The sequence below is a fragment of the Stylophora pistillata genome, chromosome 2 (genome assembly GCF_964205215.1).
Source record: "Stylophora pistillata chromosome 2, jaStyPist1.2, whole genome shotgun sequence".
Taxonomy (NCBI): domain Eukaryota; kingdom Metazoa; phylum Cnidaria; class Anthozoa; order Scleractinia; family Pocilloporidae; genus Stylophora; species Stylophora pistillata.
Genome location: NC_142520.1, coordinates 1,822,649 through 1,844,853, shown reverse-complemented (window position 1 = coordinate 1,844,853; position 22,205 = coordinate 1,822,649). Strand labels below are relative to the sequence as shown.

At 41.0% G+C, this 22,205-nt stretch overlaps 1 protein-coding gene across 6 annotated transcripts in view; it reads left to right on the top strand.

Annotated features, from left to right (window-relative positions):
• LOC111340355 (WD repeat and FYVE domain-containing protein 3) overlaps positions 1-22,205 on the top strand; it is a 47,581-nt gene that overhangs the window by 20,371 nt on the left and 5,005 nt on the right. Inside the window, exons 20-57 of one of the 6 annotated variants that reach the window (XM_088747626.1) lie at positions 1,854-2,063; positions 2,577-2,794; positions 3,140-3,307; positions 3,791-3,954; positions 4,722-4,904; positions 5,267-5,455; positions 6,054-6,240; positions 6,599-6,664; positions 7,252-7,338; positions 7,618-7,800; positions 8,125-8,273; positions 8,401-8,480; positions 8,835-8,882; positions 9,331-9,418; positions 10,381-10,554; positions 11,081-11,213; positions 11,606-11,697; positions 12,187-12,298; positions 12,413-12,501; positions 12,776-12,823; positions 13,332-13,480; positions 13,891-13,956; positions 14,431-14,491; positions 14,635-14,720; positions 14,910-14,993; positions 15,108-15,162; positions 15,731-15,850; positions 16,373-16,490; positions 16,785-16,891; positions 17,272-17,514; positions 18,233-18,367; positions 18,498-18,575; positions 19,108-19,246; positions 19,561-19,631; positions 19,739-19,825; positions 20,899-20,991; positions 21,382-21,444; positions 21,725-21,802. In XM_088747626.1, coding sequence (XP_088603752.1) covers positions 1,854-2,063; positions 2,577-2,794; positions 3,140-3,307; positions 3,791-3,954; positions 4,722-4,904; positions 5,267-5,455; positions 6,054-6,240; positions 6,599-6,664; positions 7,252-7,338; positions 7,618-7,800; positions 8,125-8,273; positions 8,401-8,480; positions 8,835-8,882; positions 9,331-9,418; positions 10,381-10,554; positions 11,081-11,213; positions 11,606-11,697; positions 12,187-12,298; positions 12,413-12,501; positions 12,776-12,823; positions 13,332-13,480; positions 13,891-13,956; positions 14,431-14,491; positions 14,635-14,720; positions 14,910-14,993; positions 15,108-15,162; positions 15,731-15,850; positions 16,373-16,490; positions 16,785-16,891; positions 17,272-17,514; positions 18,233-18,367; positions 18,498-18,575; positions 19,108-19,246; positions 19,561-19,631; positions 19,739-19,825; positions 20,899-20,991; positions 21,382-21,444; positions 21,725-21,802 — 4,501 coding nt within the window. Of the gene's footprint in view, positions 1-1,853; positions 2,064-2,576; positions 2,795-3,139; positions 3,308-3,778; positions 3,955-4,721; positions 4,905-5,266; positions 5,456-6,053; positions 6,241-6,598; positions 6,665-7,251; positions 7,339-7,617; positions 7,801-8,124; positions 8,274-8,400; positions 8,481-8,834; positions 8,883-9,330; positions 9,419-10,380; positions 10,555-11,080; positions 11,214-11,605; positions 11,698-12,186; positions 12,299-12,412; positions 12,502-12,775; positions 12,824-13,331; positions 13,481-13,890; positions 13,957-14,430; positions 14,492-14,634; positions 14,721-14,909; positions 14,994-15,107; positions 15,163-15,730; positions 15,851-16,372; positions 16,491-16,784; positions 16,892-17,271; positions 17,515-18,232; positions 18,368-18,497; positions 18,576-19,107; positions 19,247-19,560; positions 19,632-19,738; positions 19,826-20,898; positions 20,992-21,381; positions 21,445-21,724; positions 21,803-22,205 lie in introns of all 6 variants that reach the window. The other 5 variants (XM_088747625.1, XM_088747623.1, XM_088747628.1 and 2 more) reach the window with 5 other exon arrangements.

The following is a 22,205-nucleotide window of genomic DNA, read 5'->3' as shown; positions in this document are numbered from 1 at the left end:
AAAACATGAGTCACGCATTGTTCCAACTTAACCCACCTAGCCGAAAAAATTACTCTTGCATGCCTAGCATGGCTATGTTTTTACTGTTTGTTCCATCAGTATCTTGCGCACTTTTTATTCACTTCTTCTGATTGCCTTCTACTTAAATGTTTCGCGCAGTAATTGTTCATTTTTTTCTAAACTGACGTTTTCCTTCATGTCTAGTCCACTGTTTCTTCCCTTTACCTTTGTTTTTTGTTAATATATTGCACTGTTTTTTTTTGTTTTCTCTGTTTGGTTCTTTTGTTCATATCTTTTGCATAATTCATTATCCTCTCGGTTTGAATATTGCGTAAGAAACTCACACAATGCGTGTTTTCTTCCCTGTTTGATTTCCAAGTTAATATCTACCTCACTGTTAGTTGCAATATATATTTGTTTCTTACGTTAGAATCTAGCAGCTTTTTTTTCTGAATTCTGGCTGATTGTCACTTCTATTTGCTCTCTTCTGTTTGATTACTGCATTAGCATCTCGCGCAGTGTTTTCTCCTAATTTTATCTCAACATTTTACGCGCTGTATCTCATCTTTTTTATTTGTTGATGATATTTTTTTTAATGTATTGCGATGTGTTTGTTTCTTCTCCATTTAAATTTAAGATTTTTATGTAGCGCGCGCTGTTCTGTACCCTTTTTGATTGCTGCAGTTATTTCTCGTCCGCTGTTCTCTTTCTTGCCTGTTTTTTTTTTTTTTTTGTGTGTGTGTTAATAGGGACCTTAAGAAACCACGACGGCGACGGCAACGAGGACGTGGAGAAACAAGAGATCTAATTGGCAGAACAATAACTCAGCACGTGCGTTTTGAAACTTTGTGCATTTCTTAGCCGTCCTTTGCAAAACAACAACGTGAAATCGCCAAAATTTGCGTCGTCTGCGAACCGAAAGCGCGACGGCAAATTATTTTAATTTCCATTTGGAACTCAACGGCTACTTTATACGTCATGCTGAAGTTGAGCTGTGGCGCTCTATGATACAGTAAGCTCCTGCAGCCATTTTTGAAATACTAACTAAGAGTAGAAATTCATTTTTTTAATCGAAGTCTTCTTTGGCGTCGCCGTCGCGGTTTCTTAAGGTCCCTAATATCTCACGCGCTGTTTCTTCTCTTTTTTATTCGATTGTTTTATTTACTATTTGGGCACTCACTTTATGTTCCCTCTTCTTTTAGTTTGTTTTGTTTTCCTACGCCTGCGTACAGTTTTTATCACACTTTGGTGATTATCACAATTGCATGCTACAGGAGAATTGAAAACTGGATCATAACGATGTAGATCAAGAATTCATTTTGAGTTTGCGAAAACTTTGCTGACACTTTGCTGCGAAGGAGGCTACAGTAAATATGTTTGCGATGCAGTCTATCTTTGCTTACAATAATTCAGACAACGTAGAAAATAGACCACAAAATACCCGTGTCCGAGTTTATTTCAGTTAAATAGGAAGGTTTTTTGTTTTTGTGCTCTCTTTTTCACGATAATTTCGTTAAAATCTTTTAAAAGTTGATCTTCCTTTTCTTTGACAAAAATGTAACCGCTGGGTTCGTAGTGTCCAATCTTAACCCAAAAATATAGCTCTTGCATCCGTGGCATGCTTATGTTCTGGTTAAGCCTTCCAGGGTTTTGACAAGGTATCGGCTACAAAGAAAAGTTAACGCTTAAGACATCGAGCCGACTTATCTTGACGGGAAAACTGAATGTTCGACTGACATCATTCAATAGGCTCCTTGGTTGATAAGAAAAAAAAAATTTTGTAACTTTCTGTTCGAGTGAAGCTTGACAAGACTAGAATTCAGCTCAGTTTTGTCGTCTTTGATTTTTTTTAGGTTTGGTCAATTCCTAGTGTCCACTCTACCCGCGCATCCTTCGAACGAAAACGAACTGAAACTGGACTTGGGGTCATCACCTGAAGCTACTACTGCTGAAGGGGAGGAGGGAGAGGAGATTTTGTCACCACGGCGCATCTGCTTACGTAATGTGATGCTTGAGCTGATTCTGTGCTTGATTTACGCTGAAGGAGGTGAGCTGGATCACAGGTAAGTCGAGAAAAATTAGTGTTCATTCCTCGACGATCGATTTTTATTCGACTTATTTACTCTCCTGCTTTTCACGTTTCTTTCTGTAGAAAAACTACAAATAACTCAAACAATTCCTCTTTTCGCGATGACGAAGGGCTAACAACGCTCGAAAGGACGGCCGCAGAAACTCTTTACGATGGCCAATTTACATTACCTTCTCCGCATAGTTAAGGAAAGGAAAACAAATTTTGACAGAGTCAGTCGTGTCCTGTAGCTATTAGTAATAGTCTGTTTAGGGAGCGTGGGTGATTAAGGGTACAAAAGATTAACGTGCATCACAAATTACGAACTTCATGCGGCCAATTTTTTAAAGATGCGTAAATCGTGGACCCGATAACCAAGCACTGTTTGGGAAGGGAGCCCAAAACTCCCCCTTTGAAAACCGTACCGAAGACGTCGGAGGAAATTGCACCAAAGTGCTGTCACTCAGTTCTAAGTATTTTTTTTCGCTAAAAAATCTTTGCATTTTAGTTTTGCAGATGCCGTTCAAGAGACACTCGGATTTGATTGGCTTCTTCTCTTCATACAAGCCCATCTCCATAACACCACAGTGGTACGTGCCACTCGCATACTCGTCACCATGCTCAGTAGCGTGCCAGCACTCAACAGGTTCCGAGAGGGACTGGGTAGTGGAAGCTGGTTGGATGGTACTGACATCATGCTGAACAAGACAACTTACGTCGTGGCAGGTATGAACTGATTTATTTTTTTAAGAGCAACAACACTGTGAGTCTGGCCAGTGAAAGTTACACTGGTGTAATGGTCAGCGCGCTGCACTTGAATCAAGAGCTCCGGGTTCGAGATCAGATCAATGTGTAATGATTTTAGACAAAACAGCATCTCTGTGCCCGAACGCATCACTCCAAGAGCTCTCTGCGGTTCGCCAACAGATTTTTTTTCACTGACGGCCGACAAGGAGGAACTGCTCGTAGTGTACTGACATCCCAAATTATCAAGCCATTTACGGTCTGCCCCTTTTTTTTTTCCTAATTTACTCTCTTTTACTTTTGTTTGTTTGTTTTTATTTTTTGCAGGTTTCAATGTAGGCTCCGTGGCTAATAACAGACAGAAGTACCAGATCAACAGGGAGGTTTGTAATATCCCAGGATTCCTAGCGCTGGAAAAACTTCTGCCCAAACATATTGATATTCCTGAGATTTATCATCTGGTTATAGCTCTTCTGCTTGGGCATCCTGTGTCTGGTGAGTACTAAAGAGACGCAGACAAATAATTTTGAACTCTCATAATTTGGTTTTATTAACTGAGTTAATAATGTTGCTGTTGTGAACGTTATTCCTTTGTCAGAGCGAAACTCTTTATGGGCAACAATTCACAATATTAACTCTCACCTTCTCATTCTATTTACAAACATGACGACATTGCCGATCCTAGCCGTATGCAAGACGCGTGGCATATAAGAACTTCGTCAAATGATTCTTGATTCTGTTCTGCTGGTAAAATATGCCGAGCTGAAGGGCAGCCACTCAACTTTTCCTTTGTCTGAAAAACGTTAAGGTCACGACGATAAAGGAAATGACCACCAACCTGAAGATGTTTGGATCATTAAACAAATTCTTCTTCTCAATAATATAGGGAATGTGTATAGAACAGTTTGGAGAATATGCACACTGATGTTGAGGTTTGAAGTTGACCCTAGTGTTTTTTACTCTCAGATGTGTATTCAGGTGCGCAGTTTGATTGGGACAGTTTGTACTCTGTGTTCTGGTCTCCGTCAGCCTCGGGAGTCAAACTCCCCACCCCCAGTCCCCAGGAGCCTGCTTCGTACAACATCTACTGCTCCGAGGCAGCTCATGTGCTGTTGGCAATGGCGCACATCATGGTAAATGAGGTAAGTGAAATTCAAAGGTGTAACGGTGCTTTTCACTTAAGCATCGCAAGTTAGGCTCAACGTATCTTTTATATTTATTTGCGCAGAGCTGATTCCAGTTCAGCACGTCACGTGCTCCGATTGATTCTAAAATCAAAGGTCGCCTTTTCATTAATAAAGACCACAAACCAAAACCAAATCGGGACAGCAAAGTTGAGGAAGACGTGGATTGAGAAATTTATTTATTTAGCTAGAATTGCGCGAATTGCTGGATGTGATTACCTTCTCTTAGGGCGCCACACCTCAATTTGAGCATAATAAATCTCAGCAGCGTTGAGTTCTGAATAGAAACTTAAACAGTTTGCCGTTGGGGTTTCTGCTCTCAGGGAATGCAGGGAATTTAGGTGAATTCACGCTGTTGTTTGTTTTTGTAGGGGACAGCTAAGGATTGTACAAAGGTTTAAAAAAAAAAAACTCAAGCAAAACTACTCTTTTGCCCATTAGATTTTATGTTTTGCCGCGACCTCGTTTTCCTCGTCGTCATAGTTTGCTTACGGACCCTAATTCCTTTCTATGAAGGTGTGAGCGTATATATGACCTAGTAAGTCTCCAAAGATTGACTCCGGTTGTTTTCAGCCAGTTTAGCACAGGCAATTTGCGTGTTGATCGAAATGAAGTATGAATTCTTCAGAAAAGAAACAATCTGTCGTCAGGAAACGAGTTGAAAAATTTGAAGGCCAAGTGGGGCAAAACCTCCAAATACCTTCAAAATGTTTTTCTATTCACAGCCATGGCAAGATACAGAGGAGATTTCCTGGCTCAGAGAATATCCAGTGACGCTGATACAGTTCCTTCTCTTCTTGTATCGTAACATTTCAAGTTTTGCCACAGTGTGCACCTCACAAGAATTTCTCGAGAGGCTTGTTGCTGTTTTGTTTCCCAAGAGAAGAAACTTGCTAAAATTCCAAGAGGTATTGTGATGGAATGAGAAGTTTTTGTATCTTTTGAGCAGCTTTCAAATGATTCATTGCTATTCTGGGATTACTTTGTATTTGTTTTGACTCGCTCTGTGACTGGTCCTGGAAACTTGAGCCATCTTATCAACCAATCAGAAGTAAAATGAATACCAATCGGGGCTTGGTCGCTGCGTTTTCCCGCGCTTTTTATTCGACTGCGTTCTCATCGGCTAATGATGTTATCCCTTGTTTTGATTGGCTGTGGCGACAACATTGGTTTCTGTTTTTTGACAGTCAATTTATAACTGTTGTGTAACGCTAAATTTTATGAGAGAAAACAAATGATTAAGATATGGTGTTATGTGTCTTTTATCCAGCTTGAATCAGACAGTGAGAATGAGGGAGAGCCTGGAGCAGAGTCTGAGCCTGTGTTCTCGTCCCAGAGCCTGCTGATCTCTCACCCAGCCAGGAAATGTGTATTCGAGTTCCTCAGGGTGATCATGACTGATTCGCTGACCTCAAACTCATCTTCAAAGAGTCTTGGTGTCGTTGACACCATCTTAGAGGTAAACAGAAGTCTTTTCTCTTTGAAAAGTTTGGAACCTCTATGTGAAAGAATTTCCCTTTAACTGGTTATCCCATTTCACCAGTTACTTTAAATTTTCAAACATCATCATCAATTGTCGCAATTTTAATAAATTATCATAAATTGTGATAAGTGTCATGCTTTATCACAAATTGTCATACATTATCATACTTTGCCGTATAATGTCATTAATTATCATTAGTAAGCCTCACTAACCATGTACCATCATATACTTAACAATTATTCCACGAGTGCGCGTTGGATATGAGATGATAGATAGCCAACGAGGCGCGTAGCGCCGAGTTGGCTATAATCATCTCATATCCAACAAGCGCGAGTGGAATAATTGTTTTATTTAAAAAAAACGCTCCTAAGATATTAGACAAATCTTCTCGACTTTATTTTGTAAGAAGAAACCGGATGTTACAATGTACAGATATTAGATTATGGTATATGGGCTCATATACCATAGTGGCTAAGCCAATAAAAAGTCTTGAATTGCATTATCCAGTGATCCAGTTTTTAATAATATTGTTTATATCATGCAAAATAGTATTTTTGTGTTATGTACATTACAGTGTTATCCAGTCCAGTGTTCTCAGCCGCAGCAGGCAGAATTTCAAACAGAAGTGCTTTGTGCTCAAATTGATTATTTTCTTGGAGGAAATCTTCTCACTAACCCGTCAGCAGGATGCGGTAATCATGCGAAGATTGTGGCAAATGCTTTCTTTTTTGCTTCCAAAGTCGTTGATAAGCTCTGGATCGGTGAGTTTCGTACTTGTTGACTTATTTTTTGGAAATTTTGAAAAGCAAGGAAACAGGAGCAAAGTTACTAGCCAATTAAATATGAATGAAAAAGCCGTCCAATAAGGCATGAAAATATACGCCGTTTGCCCCTCCTCCCCCGTAAATAGGAAAGTCCGCCCCCTGCCTCGAAAACAGTCCGCTTACCGACGCTACCCCCCAGAAATAGAACCGTCCACCCTACCACCGCCCCCCCTCCTTAAAAAAAAATTAAAAATACAACTGTCCACCAACTTTCCCAGAATGAAAGCAGTCAGCTTACCTTTCCCCAAAGATTCATTGGTAATTTTTTGAGATTAGGTAATATACTCTTTTACAGGAAATTTTGTTCAAGGGTACAAGACGGTGTTTAATTTCATCACCAGCATGATTGAAGCTGTTAAAGGTAACACCACATTGCGGGAGCTTGAATTATCTTTTTCATGAATGTGTGATAAAGTTCCTTCATCATGCAAGCCTTAGAAATATCATTGCTTTGCTAAGTTTGTAGTTTACCTTTGTTTATGGGAAGGAACTCGTATGAGGTGGGTATATTTTGGGAGATAACCCTCTATTGGAGCAAATAACAGGGCGAACGCTCGAAACGTCAGCTTTGATACTCTTTACGTTGGCCAATTTACATTATCAAGTCAGTCGATAAAACCACAACAACTTTGTTATACTCCCCCAACGACGCGACATCTCAGTTTCTTCAGAAACGCTCCCCTTTTGTTTATAGTGGGAGAGCTTTCCTTGTTTGCATCGGTGGAGGATGTGTTAATTTATTGGGTTGTCTGTTCTGTTGGCAGAAACGAAATCTGGTCAAGGATTTTCTTTAGAAAGAGCTTCTATCCTAGAGTTAGTGAGAAGTCATTAAAGTTCTTGATAGAAAGGGGAAGCACCAGTAGTTTGTATTCAGAGAAAGATCTGGCAATCAAATTTAGACAATTTTTATTCGTCTGTTTGTTTATTAGATTCTTTTTTTTTTTCCAGGTCAGTCAGTATCGCTGGATAGTGCATACCATTCTCTCAACAGAACTATCTTGTACCAGCTCTCCAGGCCACTTGCTCGGCTCACAGGTGAGAAAGGGTGATGATGTAATTATCATTGAATATTGTGCACGCATTGATGGCGCACATTCTGCATGCTTGATTGTGAGCGAAACCACGGTCGAGTGCACGAAATCGAGGCTTGTTTCCGGGTAAATCTCTCAGGAGAAATAGTGAAATGAAAAGTCGTCCTTTTCAACTGCTGTTTTTATACAGTCCAGTTGGACAATAAAACAGCTATGACATGTGCAATGTTGCTTGCAATTTCAGCATATGTACAGTGTTGCGTTTTATTTTTTATGTCTTCAGACCAAACCAGTCTGTTGGAGTTTCTTCATATCCTGACAACGAATCACAAGCTGGTGTTTGCACCTATCAACAACGAGCCGGACTTTATTGCTGGTTTGTGTCACTGGCTTCTTGTCATGGGAACACACAAATCTCTTGAAGCCAGCAAGAACAACAGTCCTAACCTGAGGAAAAAGTCGGAAGGTAAGGACGTGCGACTATACCACTATACGAACACAGCGGTTAAACATCGGGCATGCGCAAAAAGGTCCACTTTGGTCGCCCGTGCACCAATATCCCGCGCAAAATTTGGAATTAAACCAAAAGTAACAACAGCTTTCACGCAACATAAGTGACAAAAATTGACATTCAGAACGTGAGCTTTTTTCCGGTGACCGGAAACAGGGAAGGAAACTCTTGTGCTTGACCATTAATGTGAAAACTACAGAACATTACTCTCACATCGTTGAGTTTATTAGGATGTATAACTGATTTAAATCTTGCTTACTTTGTCATTTTTGTGTTCAGCCGTTGTCGGCTCCCCTGATGTTGGTATAGAAATGACTGAAGAAGTCGATGCGGATCACGTGTCAGAACAAGAAGAGTCAAGCTGTACCAGGCTTCTTGCTGCTGCGGCCGAGAGAGTCTGGGACATCTTTGTTCAGAATAAAAGAGAGGTGAATAGCCTTGAAGGAAGTGATTGTTTCCATGAAAGTATTTGACAATTGCTTCTGTCTTTTTCAAACGATTTAATATCTGTGTGATGCTAATGTGTCTTTTTTCTTTCTTTCTTTTTTTGTTCAGGCCATGGAAGAAGCTTTCAAAATTCCCCTCCCGAAGCCAAGTTTCACATCGTACAGTACCAGAGATTATGTAGAACACATGTAAGATTATTATTTCCTCGAGCGGTAAAACTACTCAGAGGGTTGTTACTTGGAATCTCATAGTTGCCATAGTTACCAGACCTTATCGTAGAGTCCACAGTCCACACCATGAACTGACTAGGGAAGGGGCACTGCAATCTCCCACCCCACCCTGGATGGGGTGACAGCTCGTCGCAAATTTCTTTCCTTGAATGGGGGAATATTCCATCACAGGTAACCCACTCCCAAGGATTTCGTCAGGTTTCTCTGAGAGTTCGCTGGCTTCCATTTATACTCCTGGGTGGAGAAAGGCATGGGGAGAGTCAAGTGTTATGCAGTATTTTTAGACTGACTTATAATACTTTTGTACCTCAGGCCAATTGGAGGAACAACGAATTTAAATCTGGATCTAAAATCTGTTAGGTGAGATAGTTTCCTTCATCTGTTTCTCATTAACTCTTTGACCCCTAGGAGTGACCAAAGAGTAATATCTCCTTAGAAAACAAAAGCAATTTTCAGCGTAACGGTGGTGAGAAGAAGGGAAAATATCATATGGGGAATACTGCGTGACTTCTGGCGTGACCTAGAGTGATACAGGTGTCTTTACTTGACTTGGTGTGACATATTCTCTACAAGTTTGCGTAGCATATTCTGATATAAATTATAATTGACCGAACCAGGCGTGACAAGATCAAGTGCGATTAACCGTTGCCAACCTGATTCAGCGTGACGTCAAGTGAGAAACTTGTGATGTCGTGTTATCTAACATGATCCTATCCTGCTGATGTAGCGTGACACGAAAAAACCCCTTGCAATGTTTTGCTGCGCTAACCAAATCAAAGCGTGACTGTTTATTTCTGTGTTGTTTCAGGCCGCTGATTGGTGAAGCTGCCCTTAGAATGTGGATGTTTTACATCTCGCAGGAAGAAAAGCACAAAGCTGAAACTTTAGGACAACCGGTATGATCAAGCTGGCTAAGCATCTAGTTTCTCCATACATTGTCAGCCCTGAATGACACATTAAGGCTACGAGAATAAAGAAAATGATCACCAACTAAAGAAGCTCTTGATTGTTAAACAAATTCTTCCTACTTTTTGCCATTTACTTGTTTTTCCGTTCCCATTTTCCTTGGGGAATTAATAAATCTTACTGGCCGAGTTCGAGGTTCATACAGTAGGTTACGGACCGAAGAGCGCGGGCTGTAAATTCGGGCTGGAAAAGTTAAAAAAACAGGCCCTTTAAGTTAATGGATAGAGCGCTGGACTGTTGTGCGGGAGGTAGAGGGTTCGAGCCCAGGCCAGACCAACAGTCGAGGCCTTAAAATAATTGAGAAGAATATGGTACCTTTCTATAACATCAAGGAATGGTTAGATATTCTAGTCTTCTCGGATAGGGACGAATAAATGGAGGTGCCGTCTCCTGCAGTGTTAGGGGTAGGAGACGTTAATTTCCCACGCACGAGATTACTCTGTGATGGATGCCATCCCTTGGGGTGGGATGGGTAGGTTGGTTTAGGTGGGTGAACCTAGTAGGGGACTACGTGTCCTATTGTTCTCTCGCCTGTACACTGTACAAATCTATAAAACAAACAAAGGAACAGTACAGACCGAGAAAACGAAGTTAGTAAGATATTTATTATCTCAAACGGAGGAAGAAGATTTCAATACAAACATACTTAAGAATTTAGCGGGCTGTATAGTGAAGTACGGCCTGATAAACTGACCAATCTTAGAGCATGTGCTAACCGAACGATATGATATGAGTTTGCTCTCACTATTCAATCTTGTTGTAGGAAGTAGAAAATGTCAGTGAAATAGTAATAGGACATAGTTAACAACAGAGAGAGAGTAGAACAATATACAAGGGGTTCAAGTTGTCAAACATGATAATATTAATTTGTTCTTGTTTTGCTTTTTCGAAGAAGCCGAACGCCAAGGGACGAAGCGGTCCCTCGCTTCGAATGCTCGGCACCAAGAAAACCAAGAAAGAGTACAAAGATCCTAAAACACTACTGAACGACTCACATCTCTGGAGAATGAGGCACTCAAAAGTGGTGCGAGATCTCGTTAGACTTCATCACAAAAATCACCTGCAGGTACAAAGACGTTTTCTGTTTAAAAGTATATTTTATGTTGCCGTGCGTCTTTTGTGATCTATTAGAGAGATTTAGCACCACGTTTACCTGAGATGTGAACGGCAAGAGTAACCACGTGACCTTGTTTTCCCGCCATTCACGTTTGCCGGTTGCGCTCTGCCGTTTCTACGTGAAAGTAACCTGTTTCGTGTTTGCCGCGCACATAAGATTTTCTTCACTTTTTCTCTCACAGAGGGGAAGTTAATTGCCGGAAAAAGGGCACCAAACTCATTCCTCGTATGACGCGAGCTCACGCAAAGCTAAAGTAGCAAGGTTTACGCTATTGTACGTGGAACGTGAAAGGACAAGCTGGTGTTTGCCGTTTCATGTGAGCGCTCTGCTAAATCTCGTAAAGTCAAGCAATTAATTGATCTTGACATTTTGACCTGCATACTCTGCTAGTCTTTTTTCGGGCGAAGACTAGCATGATAGCCAGCTCAGTTGCATCCAGCTTCCGTTATAATTGAAAATGTGCTTTTTCTATCAGAACTATCAGTTGATTTCTAAATCAGTGGCGGAGGAATGGGCCCTAATGGAAACAGATCTGACACGCGAGCGAGGCTTGTGGGGTCCGGCCAGCAGTTCACAGCTTGACAAGTGGGCGCTAGACATGGTGGAAGGTAACAGTGGTCATTAGATAATCTCTCCTATTCAGGTGTTACTTAAAAAGACATGTGTTGAGAATACAGTAACTCATCGATAGAGCTGGTAAATGACCTTCTTTCATCCACATAATCTCAGTGATGTTCCTAAACACAGGATTCCGGATATAACCTCTACAGCGTTAATACCACGAGCAAACATTTCTTACGCATCCTTTTTCTGATGAAAGAGCTCATTTTTTGGCCTTGATTGCCTTTAGCTTTGGCAACAGCACAAATGAAATAAGGACTATCGCCACGCACACGTAGAGGAACACCCACATGGGCGAACTGAATTGCGTTAGGAGGATATCACAGTTTTTCCATCGCCGTTTTTGTTTTTATTGTTTCTTTGCGTTATGTGTTAACAGGTCCACATCGAATGAGGAAGAAAATGCATCGTAACAACATGTTCTATCTGCATTATCCATATGACAAGAAGGTGGCAAAGCAAGCCAGAGAGGTTAGTGAATGGAAAGGAATAATTGGTTGAATTTTTTCATTGTCAAGCATAGTATGGTTCTGTAAAATGATTCAATTTTTTTCCTTTGTGTGACCAATTCTCTAGTCGTACAATCTAGAACCAATAAAGTGCAACGATTTAGTAAGTGACTTTTGCGTCACAACCAAGAAGAAACGTGGCCCAGATAGTGTTTACTGAGAATTTCAACTCAGTGCACCTCATATTATCGGAGAAATGACAATTGTGAATCATTTAGGCATATATTTTTTTCAGACATTAGAAATGTGAGTAATTTTGTCAGAAGTAAGACTGCACTGCAAGGAACACTTTCTTTTACTCTGATTGCAAAATAAGGGTGAATTTTTTAGGTACTGGTATGGGTGTCCTTTTAACTGTTATACTGAGCGGTTTTAATTTTTAAATGTGGCCGGAGAAGGATCTGTTTTTAAGAATTAAAATAGGACATCCTTTTGATATTATTCCTTTCAGAAATCTCTAAAACACCGAGCGCCTATCAGTCGCGACAGCAAGATTCATTATAAGCTGAGAGGACATGTGATCAGAGGACTGGGTCCAATTGAAGCCCTCACACAGCATCAAGGTGAGCAGCAGTTGCAATTATTCGTATTGCTCTGTTGTGTAAGATTGTCTTGGTTTTCCAAATATGAGACAATTCTCAAATTATCCAATGCTAATTGTCTCGTCTATATCGTAGTTTCTGAAAGAGTTGAGAAAAAGATAACCAATTTGCGGGCGATTTCGTCAGAACCGAGCCACATCACAGAAGAAAACGAAGGAAGCGAGGTAAGACAGAAAAAAAAAAAAAAAAAACTTTTGTGTGGTTTGTGTCCCACATTTTCCGATTTCCTTTTCTGATGTTCTACCAATAAGCCCAACGATTGGTGATATGATATGAGGCTCACACGATGAGAGTCCAGCTTGCTGATAGGATCAACAATATAAGAAGCGACCGGTATGTTAAAAGATTAAGAAAGATGGTAAATTTTGATCTTAATCGTCAGATGGAAATTTTCAGAGACTGCGGATTGTTTATAGATTTTTTTTATTTGTCTTGCAGGTTGACAACAATCAAACAATCGTCAAACTCCTTGAGGCTGGTGAAACGGTACAACATAGTGATATTATTTTTATGCTGAACATGACAATTGCTTTATTTTTTCGAAAACGTTTCTTCCTGATGAATATCTTCGTTAATTTTTAGAACAACCGGGGTCAGAGGTCAACTTTACTTTTACCACATGATCAAATTTTGCAGTAGTCATTTTCCTCAAAACTATTTTAAAGCTAACGCTCGAAACGTTAGCTTTTATAATCGTAACGGTGGCCAATTTACCATTTCAACTTTGTGGATATATTGAAATTATTTCGTTACCCCCACCGACGCAGCCACAAACAGTTTCTTTAGAAACTATCAGCCTTTATTATTTTTAAAGCAAGTATTTTTTTTTTTTTTCATAAAATAAATTAGAACCAGGCTGGTTTGTTGGTCGGAATTTTTAAAATCTCCTCCGCTTTAGTCTTCGTTATGGTCCATCTATTTAACTTTTCAGAACTTTAGTTCGCTTTTGCTAAAAGATGATGGTTTTTTTTGTTTTTTTTCCTCGACGCGTCAGATTACCTCCATGTTTCGATGCGCCACAATTCAGGGATTGGACACCGCAGAAGGACTTTTCCTTTTTGGAAAAGAGCATTTCTATGTGGTAGACGGTGTAACATTGCTCTCCACTAAAGAGATCAAGGATATTGATTCGCTACCACAAGGGTAAGCTGGTAAAATGATTATATGACGTGACCTCCAACTGTAGTCTATGTTTACATCCTATTGCCCGAGTCACTAGGTTTCTAGCTGGCTATGAGTGTGGAACAACAGAAATTTGTGCAAAATTTCTATAAAGTTTCAGATTACGAAGAAAACTTCCCATAATGGGCTCAGTTCGAAGTAACTACTTGTTCTGACAAGGGTACCTAGAGAGGGAAACGAAAGAGAAATATATTGTGGAAGAGATTTGTGTGTTCTTTCCATTGACAGTTCCTTTTGATGAAGTCGTCATAGCAACTTTTGTCACAAACACAAACAACGTTGATTTACCCACCAGCTGGCAGTAAAATAGACGTTTGCATTCACCAAATTATCATTGTAAGAATCACTAACATGTCTCGCGTAATTTTTAGGACACACGATCCCATCATTCCCAACTCCTCCCATGACAAGACTCGATCAAGCACCAAAGAACGAATGTAAGTTGAAAAATCTCTTGCTTGCTCTGTTCCCCTCTAACAGACCGATGACTCAATTGAATTAATGTTTGAGTTCACATCATCTACTTGCAGTTTCCTTGATTGCTCTAGTATCTACTAACCAGACAAGTAATACTTTGTCTTATTACACGACTCGGGTAGTCAGAGGGTCAATAACTAAATCAACCAATCAAATTGCTGTATTGCCGGTCCAATATTCTCTAAGTATTGGACCGGGCACTATCCCGAATGGTCCCGAATCATGATACCGCCCTTGTGTCCCTTTGAACTTCAGTCGTTTAATAAATCTCTTATTAACCAAGCTTGCTTGGGACCGTACTGAAAGAATATCGGCCCTCGGTCTTTTTTGTACGGACCTCGCTGCGCTCGGTCCGTACTGTCAAGACCTCGGGCCGATATTCTCCCAGTATGCCCCTCGCGCTTGGTTAATAAGATATACATATCTCCCTGTAGGTGCAGTAAGTGGGCTTATGAAGACATCAGAGAGGTCCATAAAAGGCGATATCTTTTTCAGGTATGTTTCCTTTGTTGTACGGCAAAGATGTGTTATAAGAAACTTCAGACTCAGTAGACTTCGTTGGTTTATGAGGCTCGTTTGTTTCTAACACGTTTGTAAGCATTTTTGTTCCAATTTTTCTGTTGTTTTTCCAATTTCAGGAGACAGCTCTGGAAGTATTTTCCAGTGATGGGCGAAATCATTTTCTTGTTTTCCCGAAACCTGTCAGAAGTAAAGTGTACGATAAGTAAGTCATGTAATCTTGTCCTTGTTATCCACCAATTTCAGCTGGTTTCTACTCACATATTGCATGACAATCGTGCTCGCTAAAGCCATTCTAGCGTGACTCTTACGTGACAGCCTCACGCATTATTTTCCGGGGCTTAACATTTGCGCTTCACTTGCGCGATTAATTGATTGAGTATTCTGTTTCCAGGCTCGTGGCCAAAGCATCGACACTGCGTGAGAATGCCGAGGAGTCTGTTGTGGGTATGAAGAGAGACACAGAGGTTGAAGCAGGGTGAGTCAAAGTTAAAATTCTCCCTACTGATTCTCTTGCGTTTTACCAAAGACAGTAGAGTGAAACTGACATCGGTATCATGTTGATCGCGTTTTTACTTCTCTTCTCCTATAGCCTGGGTCTCATAAACACGTTGATGGGTGAAAGATCCGTCACACAAAGATGGGAGGTAGGCGCGGGCAGTTTGTCTCCTAGCTAGCCCAGTCCCTCGTGCGATTAAAAAGTAACAGCACAAAAGGCGTTGAGTAATTTGTTTTCGTTGATTACTTATGAGACGTGCGACGAGCTAAACTACAGCTCATAGTCTTTATAAGGTGTCATTAGGAAGTTAATGTAACCTATCGGTGAAAAAGTGTGAATACGGTGGTCCAGTGGTCAGCGTGCTGCACTGTGGGTCGAGAGGTCTGGTTTCGAGACCTGGCTGAGTCACTGTGTTGTTCATCTGGATCAGAACCAAGATTCTGACAGTGCCTCTCCCTAGCCAGGAGCATAAAATTGTACCACCGGACTGTAAGGGAAACCTAACGAAACGCGTTCGGGGGAGGGAGGGGTTGAGGTGTAACCTGTGATAAACCGGCATCCTGTTCAGCCATGTTACCCGTCACTTCTCTCTACGAAAAGTGGGACAAACTCTGGCGTTATGTTCCTTTTGGCTCGCTTTTACAATATTGATATAGCTTCAAGGAGAAATTTGATCATCGATTAACAAATGTTCTTGTCTCTGTCTTTGTCGTCAGCGTGGTGAAATCACAAACTTTCAGTATCTGATGCATCTGAATACCTTGGCCGGCCGCTCCTATAATGATCTCATGCAGTATCCCGTCTTCCCTTGGGTGCTTGCTGATTACGACTCAGAGGTGAGGGTAGACACTTAGTTGTGTGAATATCCTGAAGGATGTGGTGTTGAATTTAGTCTGCTCTTCCTTTTAATCTGTCAAATAAGGACGCGCGAGAAACCGAAAGCTACATTTCACCTTACAATGTTTGAAAGCGAGTCAAAAAGCTGGGTGGAGTGTGGGTTTATCGGTAAATGTTACTCACAAAGTAAATTTTAATCGAGGCACAAAATTGTCTTTTGTGGTTTCATTAGTTCCGTTTGGCTTTTCTCAGTTTGTGTATATTAAGTCTAGTTGTGCGATGGTACTTGGTAAACACAGCAATTTCATATCAAAAGATTTCCCTGGAAGCCTCGATTTTACGCACCAGACCCAGTTTCGAACAAGCGTATCGAATGTTTCTCATATGAAACCTATGATACGTCCAGTAGCGTGTTCTACCCTTGTGTGTAAGTTGTACAGTTTGTGTATTTTGCTCTCTGTTGTTATTGCCTGATCACTTCAGTTAAATTCGATTTCTCTCTTATCTCTGTGTGTCTACAGGAACTGGATCTCACCAACCCCAAGACATTCCGTGTGTTCTCCAAGCCAATGGGTGCGCAGTCTAAGGACAGATTGATGCAGTTCCAGAAGAAATACAGAGAGTGGGAAGATCCTTCGGGTAAACACATCTTGTAACAATTTTGGCTTGCTCTTTACCTTTGACTACAGTGCCAGCATTCAAAGGGGAGGGAAATCGCGAAGCACGATCTCGAAATCCTTCCCCTTCCAACTATGCGCTAGTTCTGAAGACTAAATTTCTTTTTAGGTGTTAGTTGAGTTTTCATGTTCTATTTTGTTACTTAAGCTTGAGAGTGAAAAACAAGGAAGATCTATGCTGCTTTAGTGACGAAGTTTTAAGAGAAACATTTCATGCGTGTAGAATAACGTAACTTTTTTTGTTTCGATTTTATAGGTGAGATTCCGCCGTATCATTATGGAACACACTACTCGTCAACTATGATCGTAGCGTCCTACCTCATCAGACTCGAGCCTTTCACGCAGCATTTTCTCAGAGTTCAGGTAATACTCTTCATGTTGTCTTTGTTTCACACTCTTATTTTCATCCTCTGTATTAATTAGCATTGAACCATAGTAAAACCAACAGCCAATCATAAGAAGATACAAGAACACAGAGAACCAACAAAAAATCTAAACACATGCTCATCAGTGGCCTCTTGAGTGGGAAAGTGAGTGTGACTAAGTCGTGATTGGCTTCAAGTTTGCATCTGATTGGTTTAGATGGCGTAATTTTTTGCGTTTAAATCAAATCACTTCTATAAAACTGCAACACTCGCTCGACTCGGGCCTTTTCTGTTTTTCGCTATTTTTTTCAAGCAGCAGACTAGTCTCTATCGTATTTATCGAACAATTCTGTAATTAATTACTTTGCTTCTTTCCAGGGAAATTTTGACCTACCTGATCGTCTGTTTCACTCCATCCGAGACGCCTGGATCTCTGCAGCGCAAACCAACATGGCGGACGTCAAAGAGCTGATTCCTGAGTTTTTCTATCTCCCAGAATTTCTCACAAACCACAACAAGTTTGAACTCGGAACCAAGCAGAACGGCGAAGTCCTAGGTGATATTTGTCTGCCAACATGGGCGAAGGGTGATCCGCGGGAATTTATTCGGCTTCATAGAAAGGTATGATAAAGTGGTAAACTTGTTCTAAATGACTTACTACAGGGTTCCCGCGCTCCTTGAAAGTCCTTAAGAGTCCTTGAATTTAATTTTTTGTTTTCAAGAGCTTGACAATCCTTGAATTTAGACTCGGGTACTTGAAAACTTCTGAAAAGTCCTTGAAAATAAGTGCAGATGAGTCAAAGTTTTCTTTTGCTTTTGGTATTAAAAGTCTAAGTTTCTACCAGAAATCACGAAATCGAGTTTTCCTTTTAAATCCCGCGTCCAATTCTAATGTTTGACACGTGATTTTTACATGTTTCGTACATGATTGGTGCATTGAAAATAACCCTGGTTACCCAGCACGTGATCACTCTGATGTGCATGCTATTTCTATTAGCTCCCATTTAAAGCAAAAAGTCCTTAAATCGGATTCCTGAAAAAGTGCAACAACCCTGTTAATAAAACGCAATGACACTCCAGGTTTTTGCTGTGTGCGTCGGTAGTTTTAGTGAGAATGTAACAAACGTTTGTCCATTGTGTTAGTTTTAGCGGATAATTTTCCGTGCTACTCTGCAGTGTCAGTTTTGGCGGGAATTCAACAAGCGTTTGTCGGTGATGCAGGTTCTGGCGGGAGTTGCACACGCGTTTGTCAATGATAAAAGCTTTGGCGGGAATTTAACGCACGTTTTTCCGCTGTGAAGATGCAACGTGGCTCACATGTGATCTGTTTCGTTTCCAGGCTCTGGAGTGTGATTACGTCAGTGCTCATCTCCACGAGTGGATTGATTTGATTTTTGGATACAAACAGCAAGGCCCTGCCGCTATTGAAGCCAACAACGTCTTCTACTTCTATTACTACGAGAGCAATGTTGATATCCTTTACACTGACTCAATTTTCGTTAAAGCTTGAATTTCTTAAACGTGTACCAGTGTATCATGAAAGTGATGTCTGAATCATCCTTACTGGTTTTATGCGCTTGTTTTTTCCTTAATTATGTTCACATTTCCATAGCATAGATGATCCAATCAAGAAAAAATCTATCATTAGTATGATCGACAACTTTGGACAAACTCCAAAACAGGTAACAGTTGTGACCTTTACTGGTAGAAAAGGTTGAACATCGATTGTATCATCAAGTCCTTGCTTGACAGGAACGTTGCTTGATAAATTGATTTTAAGGGCTCGGTGGTTTGTTAGTGTCCCACAACGAAGTATTTTTTCATGGTCCTTCAGCAGTTCACGAGAACCTTATCTCATGGTTAATAGATTGGTAATTAGGTAATTTACTGAAACGTTACTTGATAAAGTGATTTTAAGGGTTCGATGGTAAAGTAATCTTCAAAAGTTCTACGCCCATCCCCCCAACCAAGTTTTTTTCTCCTTTTTCTGCAACACTCCGCCAGAACCTTTTCTTATGGACAAGAGACTGGTAATTAGGTGACCGCAATCCTACGGTAATACTCTGAGTTGATAATAGAATTAATACGATTCATTTTTGGTCATCTACCATCCATTCGTTCATACTTGCATCTATTCGTTCAGTCAGTCAATCAGTCAGTGACTCACTCATTCGTTTTTTTATCAAATTAATTTATTTTTACTATTTTTCCCAGCTGTTCAAACGTCCCCACCCCCCTAAGAGGGTGTTTCGTAGCGTGGAGTCTGACACCCAGACTGGAGCGTTGGTCAACGTTGATAGATTGTTCTTTCACAATCTTCCTAACCTGGTTCCTTCAGCGCAGCCTGTCAAAGGTGAGTCGCCATACGTTTATAATTGTCTTCAAAACTTTTCCAGTGTAAAGAGCCATCGACGCCTTCATGACAGAAATAGACATTAGAATGTTAAGCTGTGCGGCCTTCTTTAAGTCCTTATGGATGCCCCTAACGCTCGACTAGTGAGCTGACGGTGAATAGCCATGCATGCTAATTTTTTAGGGGTCCTGCTACTCATCAGGCAACACCAATTTCATGCACCACTGGATCGGCAATGTTAAAAGCGTCGTGAGCGCTTTTAGGATTAACAAACACAGGAAACTGCTTTGACTGTTTTCTTTTTTTCCTATCAGAGCTGAAAGGTCCTGTGGGACAGATGATTCAAACTGACAACCGGGGACTTCTGGCTGTGGAGAAAAACAAAGTAAGAAAGAGAAACATTTTTTTTAAGATTGTAGCGCGTTCGGTGGTGTAGATTAACTTTATTCCATTCACGACAGTTACTCATGATTTTTTGTTGTTTTCTTTTAGGTTCTGGTCCCGCCTTATAACAACCGTTACATCGCGTGGGGGTTTGGTGACTCGAGCATGCGTACTGGATTGTATGAAACGGAGAGGGTAATTACTTGCTCTCATACTTTTGTGTTCAGTTTTCATTAAGACTTCTACGATACAGTGTCGATTGTCGGACTAACAACATTTGGAGTTCCCCTTGGAGGTTTTGATCCTCAGTCCGTTCTAATCCGTAGTTCTCCGTCGCTCCCCACACCCTCCCCCCACCCTCCCCACACCCTCCCCCCCACCCTCCCCACACCCTCCCCCCACCCTCCCCACACCCTCCCCCCACCATTGACCTATGTAGACAATGGCGAACTGTACTACGTTCATATATCGTATTTATTCACTTATAAGGCGCACCATTTTTTACGAGAAAATATGCTTGTTTCATCAAAATATGCTCAAAACTTGGGGTGCGTCTTGTAACCGAGTATTTTCGCGCAACAAAATCTAAAGATCATAACTTTAGCAGAACTTACAGTTACAAAGATATGAAAAGAACACTAATTGTTGGTCATCAACTTTTTTAGATCTGGTGGTTCTAAAAAGAACTAGGGTGGCTCTGAAAAGAGCCGTTGTGGATGTTCTGAAAGAACCGTTTCTCATACGTCCTCTGTCAAATGACCACGGAACTAATCCCACATGAGCAGGGCTTTTTGATCTGAGATGTAGCGAAGATTGCGTATAATCCAATCCTTTATTCCTATGAATTAAAAAGGAATACTGCCTTAGAACACTGATCAACTTCAAAAGATCAACAACAAAATGAAACATTTACTGCAAAAGCAAACAAAGAGAAATTTGCATACGTTCTTAACAGCACGACCTCGATAACATGATATCCATGACTACAAAACAATCGTTCGAACCCCGTTTCAAATTCCTAGAATCGTGTTTGTGTCGCTCGCTCGAAAAGTTCCGTCTCTGAATAAACAATGTGGAGATAAAAGCTACCTTTTTCGTCCATCCAGCCTTTTTTGTGAACTCTCAAACTTTTGGTGCGTCTTATAACCGAGTATTTTCACAAAAATTTTTATTTGGGAACTTGGCTTGACTAATTTGCCAAGTTTGGGGTGCGTCTTATAACCGAGTGCGTCTATTAATCAAGAAAATTTTTCTACGATCTGTTCCAGATTTTAGCCGTCTACGAGAACTTCCACATTGGGCAAGTTCTTTGCGCTTCGTGTCCAGACTCCCACACTCTTATCACCGGAGGAACAAGCACGGTAAGTACGACACGTCAAGTCGTTTACATGACGCGCAGAACCTACGCTCTGGCTCAGGGAACAGATTAGGGGAAGGGGGTCGGGAGAGTGAATTGTATGAAGGACTCAGTATATTGCCTGTGACTATGCCATAATCCGCGCTACGTTCCGCCATGTTTGTTTTGACTCTCATCCCCCCAAACAATCCCGGAAGCGCTTGCGTGGACACTTTCGATCTCAGACTGCCACTCTTTTTTTAAAATGAGCTACTGATCTTGATCTCGTTTCAGTCCGCAGCTAAAGAGAAGACGAGAGCCTTGTTACTGCGACATGTCATTTCATGTCCTTACATCCATTGAGTCGTGCGTATCTAGTAAATAACTTAGAAGTTTCTTTTTTGTTATGATGCAGCTTGTCTGTGTGTGGGACATGGTGAAAGGAAGAGAGAAACGACCACAGATTATTTTACATGAGGTGAGTCAAATGCTCTTCACACCGAGGGCGAGGGGTGCAGGTAAGAGTTTTCCAAGAGAAAAGCACTTTTTCAGCATATCAGTAGAATCTTGAAGCATCTCAGATTTTAACCTCTCTAGGGTGGGGGTTAGGGTCATTTCTATCCAGGGATTCCCCTTAGCTACGCTCTTGCTCTCTCTACCCATGTGTGGCTTTCATTGTCTTCCCCAAAACGTCACTTAAGCAGCACGTGTGCTTAAGGATTAAGTGAGTCTAATGGTTTTACAATTTTGATTGACAGGTGTTATATGGACACCACGCATCTGTCACGTGCCTAGCGGTGTCTACGGCCTACAATCTTATTATCAGCGGTTCTGAGGTAAGAGTTTTCGTGATTGTTAGCTCCTGTCGCTAGACTTAAATCAACCCACGATTGCATGTACGTTAAAACAGCTGCAAATAAACTTAATGGATTCCCTGTTTTTGAGTGACTTAACTCTAATTTCTCCGTACAATATCACCCCTGAATCACACATTAAGGTCAGGAGAATAAAGGAAATGATCAGCAACTACGGAAGCCCTTTATTGTCAAACAAATTCTTTTTGTCAGCACCTCAGGAAATACGTATGATGCACGATCCTCGCAGTAGAGAGCGCTATTTATGCAATAACGAAAATCAGACCTGAAAAAAATCAGGCCTGTACGGGATTCGAACCACGGACCTCTGCGATACTAGTGCAGCGCTCTAACAATTGAGCTAACAAGCCAACTGAGAGCAGGC